At 35.8% G+C, this 15704-nt stretch overlaps 1 protein-coding gene across 1 annotated transcript; it reads left to right on the top strand.

The window, feature by feature from the left end:
- Window positions 1-771: 771 nt before the first annotated feature.
- LOC145161547 (myosin-14-like) lies at window positions 772-8679 on the top strand. The gene is made up of 12 exons (XM_079081097.1): window positions 772-2179; window positions 2736-2906; window positions 3286-3480; window positions 4027-4128; window positions 4267-4392; window positions 4553-4623; window positions 4721-4820; window positions 5413-5469; window positions 5631-5687; window positions 6684-6764; window positions 6854-6930; window positions 8316-8679. The coding sequence occupies exons 1-12, from the start codon at window positions 1250-1252 to the stop codon at window positions 8428-8430; spliced, it is 2082 nt and encodes a 693-aa protein (XP_078937223.1). The 5' UTR covers window positions 772-1249; the 3' UTR covers window positions 8431-8679.
- The last annotated feature ends 7025 nt before the right edge of the window (window positions 8680-15704 follow it).

The following is a 15704-nucleotide window of genomic DNA, read 5'->3' as shown; positions in this document are numbered from 1 at the left end:
TTTAAAAACACATAAAAAACACATCAAATGTAAAATGTAGAAATATAAATACGTATAAATATGTAAAAATATGTTTATAAATTTAAAATATATAAAAATATATAAAAATACTTAAAAAATATGTAAAAAATATATAAAAATACAAAAAAGCAAATAAAAATATTTAAAAAATCAATATAAATACGTTTAGTATATTTATTTATGAAGTATTATAATTATTTATGTTTTTAAATATAATTTTAATAATAAAATAATAATAACAATAATAATAATAATAATAATAATAATAATAATCGCATTAAAAACTTCAAGATTTAAAGAATTATATTAAACATTGAGGATTGAAATAAAAAAAAAGGTGTCCGTCCTAATAGAAAGTGGCCCGGCCAAAGGTGGTGGTTTTGAATCCTCATTTTCTGTTAAAAATTTGATTTTTACATAATAAAGTACCAGACGCTGATGTGACATATCCGTCAGCATCCATATCAGCTCTTGTCGAGTTCTTATCGAGTTGGCATGTCATGTGACATAGGTGACAAACAGGTTAAAAGATATTAAAATGTAAGATTTAGTCGATTTTTTGGGTTTTTCTATTGAAAAAAAAAAAAAAAAAGTTGAAAATTGAATTTTTTTACGAAAGTTTGAGACTTTTATAATAAAAACCAAAAAAAAACCATTAAAAGTTTAATGTTGTCTATTTTATTGCACGTGTTAGGAAAAAAAATAAAAATAAAGAAAAAGCAGAGTTGTTTTCCTGACTTTTGACAGACTAGGAGTTTGCCTTCTCTCTTCTCACCGTTGCTCTTTCGTCCCTTCTATGTTTTTTTTCACAACAGCATTCTCACGTTTCTCTCTGCTCCTTTCCGACCACCATCTTCTTTTCGCTGCCATCGCCATTTTTCTTCAACAGCCAGGCAAATTACAAACCCTTCGGAAATGGGGGTTCACCGGGAGGGTGAACGGGTAGAGGGTAGACGGTTGATTTGAGACGAGAGAGGTCTAAACCTTTCTGTTCGAGCGTGTTCCACAGCCTTTTGGGTAGGACTAAAATCGATAGGATCTGTCTCATTTGACTTCGTTAATACTGCCTGTTTCATCCATGCCAAATACAGTTTGAAAATGCTTTTTCTGTTACTGTTCCGGCCATCCACTTTACCAAACGCTACTTAAGCAAACTTGATTTTCTATTAATACACAGCCACCGGAGTTTTCTACCATAACCCTACATCTCCACCAATATCAATAGTCAATGTCTTATTCACGGGTAAACCTTGAAAGTTATCTAATTCCACTGGAGGAGATTAATCGTGCCACCGGAAACTTCAGTCTTGAAAGATGTATTGGAAGCGGTGGATTTGGTAAGGTCTACAAAGGGAAACTCTCGGAACGCTGGCAAAGCCGCACAGCCGCTATCAAACGCCTAGATAGGGATAGCCGCCAAGGCGAGCACGAGTTCCGCAACGAAGTTGAGATGATTTCAAAATTCCACCATGAAAACATCATCTGCTTCATTGGTTACTGTGATGAAAACAACGAGATGATTATTGTTTATGAATATGCTCAGAATGGAAGCCTTGATTATCATCTCGGAGACCTAAAGAAGATGCGCCGCATAACATGGGCACAACGGCTGAAGATTTGCATAGGGGCAGCAAGAGGAATCAATTATCTTCACTCGGGTCTAGGGGAGCACAACCGAGTAATACACAGGGATCTCAAGAGTGCTAACATATTGTTAGATGGTGATTTGGTTGCAAAAATTTGTGATTTTGGCTTGTCAAAACTTTGTCCCAGAAATCAGGCAGATACCCAACTGTACACAAGGGTTGCGGGTACGCAGTTTTACACGGATCCCACCTACCATGAAAGCAACATCCTAAGTAAAGAATCGGATGTATATTCATTTGGCGTGATACTCTTTGAAATGCTGAGTGGGATGCTGGTTTATTGTACAAGGAAAATTGGAGATGATAGGCCACAACTTCTGATGAATTTTGTTCGGCGATACCATCTGAAGGATACTGACAGGTTAATTGATCCGGATATAAGAGATCATATTAATAGTCGTTCTTTTGATATGTTTAAAGAAATTGCATATCAGTGTATTACTCTCAATGTTATGGAACGCCCTACAATGGACACGGTTATTGAGAGGATTCAGAAAGCATGGGATATTCAAGTAAGTCCTTTAATTTTATTATTTTGAAGGAAATATAGTTCCATCGGCAAGAATGGAAATCACATACAATTAACAGGTTTAATTGTTATGCCTTTGCCCTATCAAACTTTCTTTTTAAGAAGGTTGAATTGCAAATCTTCATTTCCATTTATTGATCACATTTATTCTCAGATGCACAAAGTATGAGATTTACAAGTAACAGGTTGTTTGAATTTTATTGGTAGAGAAGAAAAGCTTAAATACAAAAAGACCTGTTATTTAAACAGTACAAAAATTAAAATGATACAAGAATAGGAAATTTTACTAAAAGAACATCTAGAAAGGATCAGATGGAATAGATCAATAGAATCTATGCCCTTTCTTTAATGAGAAGTGATATTTCCGTTTAAGAAATTGATTCATCCCCATAAGGTACAACACATTTACAGCTATTGTACAAGTCATCAAAGCATATATTTTGCGTGGATGAGTTAATTTGTTAAGTGGAAATATCACCTCCCTTTTTTGATACATGATTTGGTGTATATTGTTGAGAGGAGTTTGAATGCCACTGCAGGAGAATGTGGATATCCTTATTGATTGTGTTATGAAAGATATGGGATTCAGTTATGGCAAACCTCTTGCAGCGTTTACCATATACAAATGGCTTATCCATTATAAATATCTTGAAGCTGAAAGAACTACTGTGCTTGATCGACTTATTGAGATTATTATTTTGGCAATTAAGGTACTGGGCATCAGCTATTAATTCCCACCAACAGAATGTGAGAGCATATCTGCAATATGTTTGTGTTTGCCGGTTGATTTTTCCCCTTAGGGTTAAAAGAGTAAACTTATCGAGGATTATTTCAACCATAAATTGACTGTTCACCTTGTTGGAGGATAAAAATAATAATAATAATGAGATGGCTTATTGGTTATCAAATGCATCTACATTGTTATTCTTAATCCAAAAAACTCTAAAACTTGATGGTACAAATTCAGTTTGGAAACCATCACCTCGAGCTTTGCTATTGCGAAGAATCTCAATGGTATTAATTTTAATTCTATTATTTTCTTCATCATTCCAGCTTAATGATGTGGTTTCTACTTGTGTGTATATTTAGGGCTTTCATTCATCCCAGTCTTCTATCGGCCTTTCCGAGGCTGAGGCTGCACTTAACATAGTACAACAAGTTGAAGCCAAATACCCAGCTTTGCTTTTCAAGCAGCAACTAACAGCATATGTAGAGAACTTGTACAACATTATTTGTGACAACTTGAAGAAGGAACTGGGACCAATATTTGCCTTATGTATTGAGGTAGTTGGAATTTAAGTCATATCCTCATCTGTAATCTCCGTGTATTAGTGTTTTTTAACCATATATTTATTAATGTTTCTTTTGTCAATAGACACCCCATATTACTTATGATGCATGTATCTTTAATTCTATATTATAATTCTGAAAAGAGTAAATTACACGAATGGTCCCTATGGTTTGGGGTAATTTGCACGTTTGGTCCCTAACTTATTTTTTTAACTCGGAAGGTCCCTACAGTTTGTTTTTGTTGCGCGCTTGGTCCTTGTCTTACCTAAAAAGACTATTTTGCCCTTGATTTTTTAATTTATTTAAATAAACACACCCCAACCCCACTTCCACCTTACCTTACCTTACCTACCCCACCTTATTCAAATAAATTAAAAAATCAAGGGCAAAATAGTCTTTTTAGGTAAGACAGGGACCAAGCGCGCAACAAAAACAAACTGTAGGGACCTTCCGAGTTAAAAAAATAAGTTAGGGACCAAACGTGCAAATTACCCCAAACCATAGGGACCATTCGTGTAATTCCCTCTTCTGAAAATTTAGGCTCTACAAATGTCCGAGAGAGTGCCAACATCCGGACAGTCCTTTGGAAAAGATTCTCAATTCAGTCGCTGGCGGGGACCATTACTTGCCTTATGTATCAAGGTAGTTGGAATTTGACTCACTCTCACCTATAATCTCCTTGTATTAGTGTAACCATGCATTAATATTTTTATTGTCAATAGACTTCCCATATTAATTACTTATGATGCATTTATCTGTATTATAATTATGAAAATTTAGGCTCCACAAACGTCCGAAGGAGTGCCAACATCCGGACAGTCATTTGAAGAAGATTCTCAATTCAGTCACTGGCAAGGCATTGTTGATCGTCTCAACACTCTTCTCACCTCATTGAAAGAAAATTTTGTATGTGCAGATATTAATTGATAAACATGCACGATTATGATGATTCATATTGTCATGGAAATTATACAAATTTACCTAAACTTATAATATTCCATCGAAGAGCCTTGCAAAATTTCATAAGATAGTTTTTGCCAAATTTTCTCATATTGTTGCATTTCAGGTGCCTCCGATAATCATTCAGAAGATATTTGCTCAAGCTTTCTCATATATCGATGTGCATCTCTTTAACAGGTGTTTGGTAGCTCAACTTTCTATTTTTGGATCATTTTCTTGGTTTCCTTTCATGAAGACATAAACATTTTTTTTTACAATTATTTTCAATCTATAGTATTCTTTCGCGCCAAGAGTGTTTTAGCTTCAGCAATGGGGAATATGTGAAAGACGGTTTAGCAGCTTTGGAGCTATGGTGTAGTCAGGCAAAAGATGAGGTAATGACTTATTTTGACCTTTCTCATGTTGTGTATATTTATGCTTTTGTTCGACATCTTTTCTTAGAAATGAATGTTGTTGTTTGTGGTTTGGAATAACTTATGGAACATCATAAGGAGTGATATGTTATTAAGCCTTAGCAATTGCATTTTTAACAAAAGACAAGAAAAAAAAAGTAAACATATCAAGAATTCTTCCAATAGTGTTCTTATGCTTCTTTTCTTATTAAGGCATTTTACTTTTATAAATCTGATCAATTATAGCAATGTACTTTCATTTATTTCTATTACATCACTGTACTTATGATTCTTCTCTTATTAAGGCATTTTAGTTTTACAAATCTACCCAATCATAGCATTGTACTTCCATTTTTTTTCTTACAAAAAGATTATATTTTAAAAATCCCCCACATTATATCAGTGAAAATTGTCTTTGTACTTGGATGGTATTTTTTTAATTAGGAAGTTTCAGGGTTGTAATAGGAATGAATGAAAGTAGTATGTTATAATTGTTTAAGTAACTCTTTGTAATGTGATAAGCTAAGCCTTACTTGGCTACTGTAGGATCTAAAAATTGTTTTCTATATTACAGTATGCAGGCTCAGCTTGGGATGAACTTAGGCATATTAGACAGGCTATTAGGTTCTTGGTATGTTTCTTCCATCTAAGTCATACCTTAAAGGCTTAGTTTGTTTTTTTGTTTTCCTAACAAAGGAATTTCTGTTTTTTTTTCTCTAATTTCAAAATAAGTTATTTCAATCATTCATTGTTTTATGTGTCAACCATATTCAATGTTTTTATGATCATCAGACTATGCATCAGAAGCACAAGATGTCGTTTGCTGAAATCACCAATGATCTATGCCCTGTAAGTCTCTCTCTCTCTCTCATGCACACACATATGTTGAGTATTGATATTGACATATATGCAAGTACAATCGCAGCAGTAAAAAGGTCATGAACACACGTCACAAACAAATAACAAAACATAATGCTACAAAAACCTTAGCTAAATTAAATAATGACAACGCATAATATATTTCATCTCACACGCCCCAACTTGCCAAAAAAACACTAAACAAGGTCTAACTCTTCATACATGTCATGAAAGCTATAATAAAATGATAGATATTTCTAAAATCATCAATTTCCACCAGTTTGCATTTGAGTTTTTGGTTGAACCACTTTTGAGGTTGGGTGCGATGTTTCTCAAAATGTTGAGGTTAACCAAACCACAGAACCCCTACGTGGTAAACTCACCAAACATATTCCATTTGCTTATTCAACTAACAAGTTCTAAAGACTAATTACATGGTAAGTACAACCAAAAGCCAACCACAATGCCACCATAAAACAGAAAGTTAGTATCCCAGTGGACTATATTTGAATGGAGTGTAGGCTTAATCCACCATTTTTGAAAACATTTGTCCTCTTTCAACTGATTCTGATAAAAGGTTGTCTGTGAGAAATAAAGTGTAGTAATAGAAACTGGTGGACATGTTTTGAAAGAGTTTTAGAATGTCAAGGGCTTTAATTTAATAAATTATTTTGAAACTACATATTTTGTTGAACTATTTTAAACAATCAAGAGAACTTGGTCCAGATGAAAAATCTATAATTTGTTTCCAAAATAACTTATGTGGAGATCCTAAAATCGTGCAAATTGAGACTTGCATTTTGTTTCACCCTTCTTCCTTACGCAGCTTAAGTCCCAGGCCTTAATAATCACACATTCAAACCAATTTCAAAATAAATATAAACTAAACCATGATCATTGTCTAAAAGATCTTATATTGAAAAAACCAAAAGTATCAAGGCTCGCTATCCCATTTTAATTCTCTGAGTTGACATTATTTGATTCCAGATTCTAAGTATACAACAGTTGCATAGAATATGCACTATGTCTTCTGATGACACACACAACACTCGGATTGTATCCCAAGATGTAAGTGCTACATGTGAAATTTCATCTTTGATAGGAATTGAAGCTATTTTAAGATATAAAAATTAGCTTGTCATTATGTTTTTAATCAGGTTACTTCAAGAATGAAAACACTTATGGCAGCAGATTCCAATGGTACCAATACCTTTCTGTTAGATGAAGATTCCAGGTATAATGCTTGGTGTTGTTTTTGATGATAGCTGTCATTTCAGAAATTATATGGCAGCCACTCCTGATATTTGAGAAAAAATGACCAAAACACTTAATGTTTATTCAATACTTGTTAAATATCACAAAGTTTAAGGTTGCGTTTAGTTGTGGAAAAATTGACCGTTTCTCGAAAAAAATTTCCAAGAAAAATGAGAATTTTGAAAACGCGTTTAGTTCGTGTATTTTTCTAAAATTTTCACGGAAAATGAAAATTTTCTGTTTTCTAAAATTACAAAGAAGTTGGAAATTTTTGGAAAACCAATAATCATTGTTTTCCACATTTTTTCTAGTTCCAAATTTTTTCTAAAATATAAACACACACCCACCCCCACAAACACACACACACACAAACACACACCCACCCCTACACCCACAAACACACACCCACCCACCCAACACCACTACCACAATCACCGACCTACCATCACCACCACCTCTGCCACAATTGCCACCGCCACCACCACCGCCTGTCATCACCACCATCACCGCCGTCATCATCGACACCACCACTGCCCCCACCCCCATCCTACCATCGCTACCGTTTTCTAAAAATGAAAACCGATAAAAATATACACATCTAAACGCGTTTTCTGATTTTCTAAAATTGAAAATGAAAAATGAATAAGTTTTTAACTAAACACGTTTTTTAAATTTTCCAATGAAAACCGAAAACGGAAAACGAAAACTTAAAAGGGAAAACGTAAAACTGTTTTTCCGTAACTAAATGCAACCTAAGAGTTCGTTTAGTTGCTGAAAATTTTCTAGTTTTCAATGAAAATTTTGAAAACGCGTTTTGTTGATTCAATTATCAAAAATTTTCTGTTTTCCATATTGTATGTAAATTAGAAAAGTGATTTTTACAGTTTTTCAAAGTTTTCTAAATTTCTAAGATGGAAAATAGAAACTCCACCGGTTCCAACCAAACGTGTTTTCTAAAATTTTCATTGAAAACTGAAAATGAAAACTCAACTTTATTTTCTGAAAACATTTTTTTGGAAAAAGAGAACAATTTTCTACAATGCGTTTGGTTGTGGAAAATTGTTTTCATTTTTCTAGAAAATAGAGTTGAGTTTTCATTTTCAGTTTCATTGAAAATTTTAGAAAATGCGTTTGGTTGAAACCAGTGGAGTTTTCATTTTCAGATTCATTTTTGTAATTGCACCAACCCCTATTTTACATAATATGACCCACCCAAAACCAATATCCAAAAATTATGAGTTGAATGGAGTTGGTTTTAGTTTTATTGTGAATGTTCTTGGGAACTTCCTAGTTGGCATTATCCTTATTATCCATTGCAAAAACAACTGTATTACCATTTAACAATCTGTATTTCATAAAATGCAGAATGCCTTCCTTTGTTGATGACCTCTCCACATCCTTGGAAGTAAAACATTTTGTAAATGTTAAACTTGATGTAGAACACGTCAATTATGAAGCCCTCCATTTTTTGTACAACTAAAGATCGGAATAAGAGATTATGTTTTCCCAAGGTCTATAGCGTAGTTTTGCATGTATGTAAAGTTACAAGAAAAATGTATTACATGCATACATTAAAAGTTACCCTTCAATTTTAGGGCTTGTGATGGAACTAATGATCAATAATATGAAATGTAGTTGAGGGTGTGTTTGGTTTGATGGCATGATAAACTCATAAATGAATGAAATTTACAAGGCAATAGAATGGGTCACATCAAGTATTTCATTGTAATGTTTGATTCATCTGTTGAAATAAAGGAGTTAATAAATAGATGTGATTTTTTTCAAAATTCCCTAATTTTTTCTTTGCACTTAGAACCGTCCTTGTGGTTAAAAAAAATGTGGTTTTCGTCCCAAGCAAACATGAAAAAATTATATTGCCTTTTTATCTTATTTTTTTAGTGGGTCCCATAACCCCCACACACTCCTATTCTCATTTCCCTTCCATCCCCTTTCTTCACTACCTTCACATTTGACAATTAATTCCTACCCAAACACGTCCTCCCTTTGCTCTAATAAGCTTGTTATGCCTTAGGTTTCGCGACTGTACAAAGATGTTAGGCGAATATCCTGATAATAAACACAAAACGTAAGATGTATACCAGGGGATAATGGGGGATAATATGTGGCAAACGCTTTCATGATCAAGTTAGTTTCAACTTCGATAAGCGTATACGTATTTGAGAGAGTAAGAGAGTATGATCTTGTACATTCATTAGTCAACACATTTATCCTCATTCTTTGCCCATTGTCAAGAATTGTGACTTTGTCTTTGCCGAGCAGGTTTTTGTCTCATGGTATTTATAAGATTGTGTGCGTAGGTAATGTGATTGATCACTTTTCTTATGACCTAAGCACTATTTTGCTCTTGTTGTATTATAGATGTGATTTCACTATTATTGATGCTTAATTGCTTTAGATCCATTAATCATTCTCTTCTGATATAGATTCACCACTCGTCTTAGAATGGCTCGACCATATTAGTTGGTTATGCTAACTTGGTTAGATTAGTTCGGCCATGTCGAACCAATCATATCAGTTTACCTTGATGAGGGTGTATGTGTAATTTATACATACATCATATTAAGTCCCTCATTCTGGATATTACAAATAATAATTCAGATTTATCAAATCGTTTTTGGGTAATTCGACAATGGATAAGGATTATTCGTCTTTAACTTTGACAAGACCGTTATGTATGCCTATTGCTCATCATCATCCTATAGCCCTATAACTCTCAATTCAAATTTTGAAATTTGATTCCATTTAAGAAGTGTTTAAGATCTCAACCAATGTTTTATCCGTTCCTTTAATAGCCTTTTTCTATATATATGATTGCAACCGCTTTTCCTTTCTTCGTTACCTTTTCTTTGTGCTTCTTTTTTCACAAAAATGTTTAAGGGTAATCAAGGTATTGATACCATATTATCCTCACTTTCCCCCAAAAATTTGGATGTAATCATCAAAAACTACAAAAAATGACCCTAAGTTTTGTCCTCAACTTCCCGACGATGTGCAGTTTTTCGCCAATCCGCATAGGGTGCCGTCGGGGTTTATCATAAGTTTTTTAGGGATGGACTTAGGGTTCATGCTTTCGACTTCTTGAAGACTGTAACACCCGATCTTTGAGGTATTATTTTTACTTATTTTAAAAGCTTAGTTTCAAGAAAATCTACCCTACGTTGGGCGTATGATAGTCTCCTACGCAGGGCGTAGATCAAGGTATGTAGGGCGTAGGAGCCCATAACCAAAACCCTACTTCTTGGGGTTATAAGCCCTATTTAAAGGCTCAAACCATTTGAGGCCCTTCCATTCTCAGCCTCCATCCTCCCAAACGACCTTCTTAGAAACCCTAATCCTTATTTGTGAGTTTTGAGCCTTTGGAGTGTTTTGTGTTCACTTTTGAAGGAAGAAGAGCATTGTGGAACCACTTGGGATCTAAAATCAGTATAGATCTTGGATTTGCATCTACTCATCCATCTCCTAGATGGTATAAAATTTATACCTTGATGTTGTTTTATGTTAGATCTAGTTATGCTTAAGAATTTCATGCTTTTGTCCCCATAACCATGGTTTATATGAGTATGAGCTACTCCAGACCATTGAAGTACCTTTTATAGACGTCTTTAGGGTTGTTAAGTCATAAAAATGAGAGCTTGATCACTCTCATCTAACCATGCATGGGCTCTTGAGCAATATATAGCTTTATGGACCTAGGGTTGAGTTTGTGCTCTTTGTGACCATGAAAATTGATAAAGGCGGAGACTATCCATTAAGAAGTCTATCTTGCTTAGATCTGAGAGTTTGAGAAGCTAATCTTCTGTATTAAGAACCTAATGAAAAAAAATTAGACACCAGCATTCTACGCAGGACGTAGTTTTAGTTACGCTGGGTATAGCTCTTTTCTGCCCCGATTCGCCACCTTGAGCTCTACGCGACGTGTAGAGCTGCATGCTACGTAGACATAGATTGGCTGGAGTTGACCATTAACTTTTCAACCATTGATCGTTGACTTTGACCAAGTTTTACTTTAGGTCAAATTGAGTACTCTGAGCTGTAAGGTGACCTGTAGAGCTAGTATCGGATCAGTGATCATTTGTAATGTCCGCAGATTCGGGCTATTCAATTTAGAGATAGTAAGCGTTAAAAATGACTTTTTGATAGAAGATTATTTAGGACAAAGAATCTGTAACATCCCAAAATTCAGGACCAAAATTTTTATTTTTAATATAACTAAAACACTATTGTAACTTTGTTCACACACAGAAAAGCCTTTCAAATAAAACATTTATCAGAGTTCATTCCCAGAAATCATACATTGCGGAAAAACACGGGTGTATGCGTTGCGATCGTCCCGAGCTCTTTTACTTGAAAACTGGAGGTACCTGAAACCAATTACCTGGGTGTTAGCCTACCCTTCGGCCTCTTTCATATCAACATACTGCCTAACATATCTGGGTGTTGGCTTACCCCTTCGGCCTCTTTCAACCAGATACTGTCTAGCATATAAGCACATAAATCACATACTGTCATACATAACCATGAGCCATACATATATCATAATCAATAAAGATGTTATGTGCCGAACATAGTCTTGCCATTATGCCACAGGCCGCCACGTGGTCTTTCTTGCCAAACCGGGGGCCACCCCCTCGATCTTACAGACAAGTGCCAAGAGCCACCTCCTGGTCTTCCATGCAAGCATCACAAAGACAACTAGCATACATACTACTCTACTTAGCTAATTAGCATACAGTGTGCCAAGAGCCACCTCTTGGTCTTTCATACATAATGCCTAGGGCTAACCCCCGGGTCTTCCTATCATACATAATAGCATACAGTGTGCTAGGATCCACCTCCTGGTCTTTCATACATAAGGCCTAGGGCTAACCCCCGGGTCTTCCTACAACACATAAACCAAATGGGCCAGCATTTGTGCCTTCGACCCATACAAACAGTAAGGAAACTTACCTCACACTGCTGAAGTCCCGCAGATAAAACTCTAGCTGCTGGCTGGCAAACCCTCGAACTATCAATCTCAAAACAACACCCAATTAATAATTGGGTTCCAACGCATAACCTTAAATACACACTTGGGGTAAAAGGACCATTTTACCCCTAACCTAGCTTGGTCCAAGACCAAGGCCCAAACTCACACTCTGGAGGCCTAAAAGCCAAATAATAAATCAAGGCCCAACATATGGCCCAATTTTCCAAATTGGGCCCAAACTTTTACATGGTCTTACCTTAAGGCCAACCATTTATTCTAGTCCAAATATTTGGCATTCCGATGGTCCAATATCTCATAATCATCAAGGCCTAATTATGGCCCATCTATGGCCCAATTTTCTAAATTGGGCCCAAACCCCTCACATGGGCCTTACCCTAAAGCCCATCCAAATATTCTAGTCCTCATACTTGTTCTTGGATGGCCCATTAATAGCCCAATCACCAAAACCAACATAAAAGCCCAACTCAAGGCCCAAACAAAATTAGGGTTTTCACATAAATTGACGATTAGGGTTAAGTGTTCTTACGTAACCCATTAATTTCAATATTGCGTTAAGATAATTATAGGGGCATTATTATGTATTATTTAGAATTTAATTAACGACTTCAATGCGGGTCCCGACAATCCAAAACTAACATCTCTAAAATTAGGGTTTTCTAAACCCTAATTAGGGTTTCCAACCTAAACACGAGTCAGTTAGTCCAATGGTTAGGTTTTTAGATCAATCAGGGTTTCATTAGGTCAAATAGGGTTTCATTAGGCCGGGAACCACCCACTACCACCTCGGGTAGTGGTGGTCAACGACGGCTCACGGCGGCGGCCACCACCTGTGGTGGTGGTTATAATTTTAGACTAAATATTTCCGAGCATCCCAAATAACAATCACACATACAAATGCACACAACCACCCAAGGTGGCGGCAAAATGGCGGCATGAGGTGGCAGCCACCACCTCACGGTGGTGGTGACGGGTTGTTTCCTTGAATAATCCGGCCAAACATGAACATTCCACATAACTCCATCAAACCCACACTTAAACACACAGTAAATCACACACACAGCCATATCACGCACACACATCCACCTCTTACGATGGCTGGCGGTGGCAGAAGAAGCACCTTAGCGGCAGCCACCATGGTTGGCTGCTATGGTGGTCCGCCTAGCTTTCCGGTCAGCAACACACCCACGCACACACTTCACGAACACGAGCTGTGCACAGGAAACGCACCCAATCACAGCCACCCTCGCGGTGACGCATGGCAGTCGGAGGGAAAGGCGATGGAACAGTCTCCTGGACGGCAGCGACGATGCGACATCGGAAGAGAAATGGAGAAGGAAGAAGGTGGTGTGAAACCCACCGAGTACAGCAGCAGCATAAACAACGAAAAAGAGACGCCTGCTCGTGATCCTCGTCAGCAACTGGAGCAACGCCGACGCTGGATGGTTGACGGCTCACATGGGTGGCTACATCGTCGGCTGGGAACGACAGTTGTTTGGCGGCCATGGCTAACCGGAAAATGAGTGAAGCGGGTGGTGGCGGCTGAAAGTCACACATGGCGGCTGAAAAGATGACGAAACAGATTTAGGGTTAAATATATCTGGTGATGTATCTTAATGCGGGAAGGGAAGGGGGGTCCGGGTCTAAACCCGTAATCCTTTCAAACATCAACCTATTTATACAAGTTTGGCCCCTCCTCCACCAAAACTTTTCAACATAACTCCAATATTTACCATTTAACCCATTACCTTCAAAAATCCTTTCATAATAAGTCCATAATTTACCAAACACACCCTGACTTCTGAAATCCTTTTCAAATTAAATCCATAATTTACTAAACAACCCTCAACTTCAAAATTCTTTACAAAATAATTCTGAAATTACATTTTAACCCCCAACCCTCAATTATGGCTTTTAACTCCCGAAGACCAATACCCCGCTAAGATATTATGGATTTAGAGCTACAATAAAATATATTATACATCTCGGGGTTTAGGGTTAATTATTTATTTAATTTAAACGGAACGTTACATAATCTTAATAAAATTTATATTATATGTGACAAAGATCCTGTACATATAAAAAAACTGAAATCTGACTCATATGAAGAATTTATGCTCATTCGAAGTTTCACGATTAAATTAACCGGCACGACTCTGCGTATCGTAAAAAGTGATTTTTTGTTAGATTATTTTTTAGCCTTAGTGATCTAAACGAAAGTCGTAGTAGTTATTAAACCGAGAGCGTGCATATAGAGAACATCTAAATTTGACTTCATTAGAGGAAGTTATTATTTTTCTAAGATTCAGAGTAACAACATACAACTCAAAAATAGAATTTTAGATCGGTCGATTTTTAGCCGAAACTATCTAAACGAGGATTAAAGATCTCATTAATAGGAGTTCAACGATATAAAGACAGTCGGGAACGGACGTCAGATGAGACAGTTATGAATTTTTAACGGACTTTAACACTCTAAGTCTGTTAAAAATATAACTTTAAAAATAAAGTCAAAATTAGCCGGCGGAATCTAAATAAAAAGTTGTAGATCTCGTCGATAGCTACGCCTAGATATAAATAATGTCAAAAACGGAGCTCGTATGCGAAAGTTATGAATTTTTGAAAATTTAAAATCTACATTTGTATTTGCTTGCTGCCTATGCTAGTACGTTGGGTGTATTCCTAAATTATGCCGGGCGTACTCACTATGCTGAGTGTAACCTGAAATTATGTTGAGCGTACTCCTTCCTGGCAGCCTATAAATAAGTTGCGGAAATCACTAATTTGCTCACTGTTGGGTTTTGATACGAAATAAAAGTTTGTTTTTCACAAAAACCGGCAACGGAATACTTTAAAAAATAACAATTTTATTTTTAGTTCATAACAAAACCAAACCATCATGGATCAATTTATAGAGGTTAGAATGAAATAAAAACAACCATAAGATGTTTTAGAGATAACCTTTGAAGCCTTTGAACCCACTTGATTTTGGGGTGTTGATGAAGATAGCAAAAGATCAAAGTGTATGATCTTCTCTACAAGTATCCACCATTAAGAGTAAGACACTTGGAATGCTAGTTCCTTCTTGTATTATTGAATGTCTAAAGCCTTTAAGTGCTTAACTCAAATAAGCACTAAAGGAGCCAACTCAAGAGAGCTTCTAAACCACCAAACTAACTTCAAAAGAGAAAGAGGAGGAAGAGTCATAAAACTCACAGTTTTAGAGAAGAAAAAAGGGAATAAGAGAGTGTTTTTATCTTAGCAAAAATGCAAGCCTCATGCATCTCTTATATAGTCCATGAAAGGTAAGACCTAACCATTAAAATACTCTAAAGTAATGGCTAGCCTTTAGAAGCATGGGAGACAAAGCATGGAGGTTGAAAAGCAACCCCCATATTTTAATATTTTTGGCCATACCTCTTGAAAAGAGGAGGATTCTTTATTTTTTATAAACTCCAAGTTTATAAAATATAAACTTTGTCTTTAGGTAAAATACAAAAGAATCCAACTAGTCCAAAATATTGTGCATGACTTATTAATTCATACCATATGAAATAATAACTAGTTATATTCTCTTATAATTATTATTTTCATAAAACAATAATTATTCCCTAATTAAAATACAAGAATCGATATTATTTATTAATAATCACATTAATAATAAATATACAAAATGTGCCAACTTGATAAAGGTGTGACCCTATAGGATCATATATTATTAGTAATATCGCTCTATAATGATTCTTGGG

The sequence above is a fragment of the Lactuca virosa genome, chromosome 1, assembly GCF_052849685.1.
Source record: "Lactuca virosa cultivar CGN04683 chromosome 1, Lactuca_virosa_CGN04683_v6, whole genome shotgun sequence".
Taxonomy (NCBI): domain Eukaryota; kingdom Viridiplantae; phylum Streptophyta; class Magnoliopsida; order Asterales; family Asteraceae; genus Lactuca; species Lactuca virosa.
This window is presented reverse-complemented; position numbering and strand designations above follow the sequence as displayed.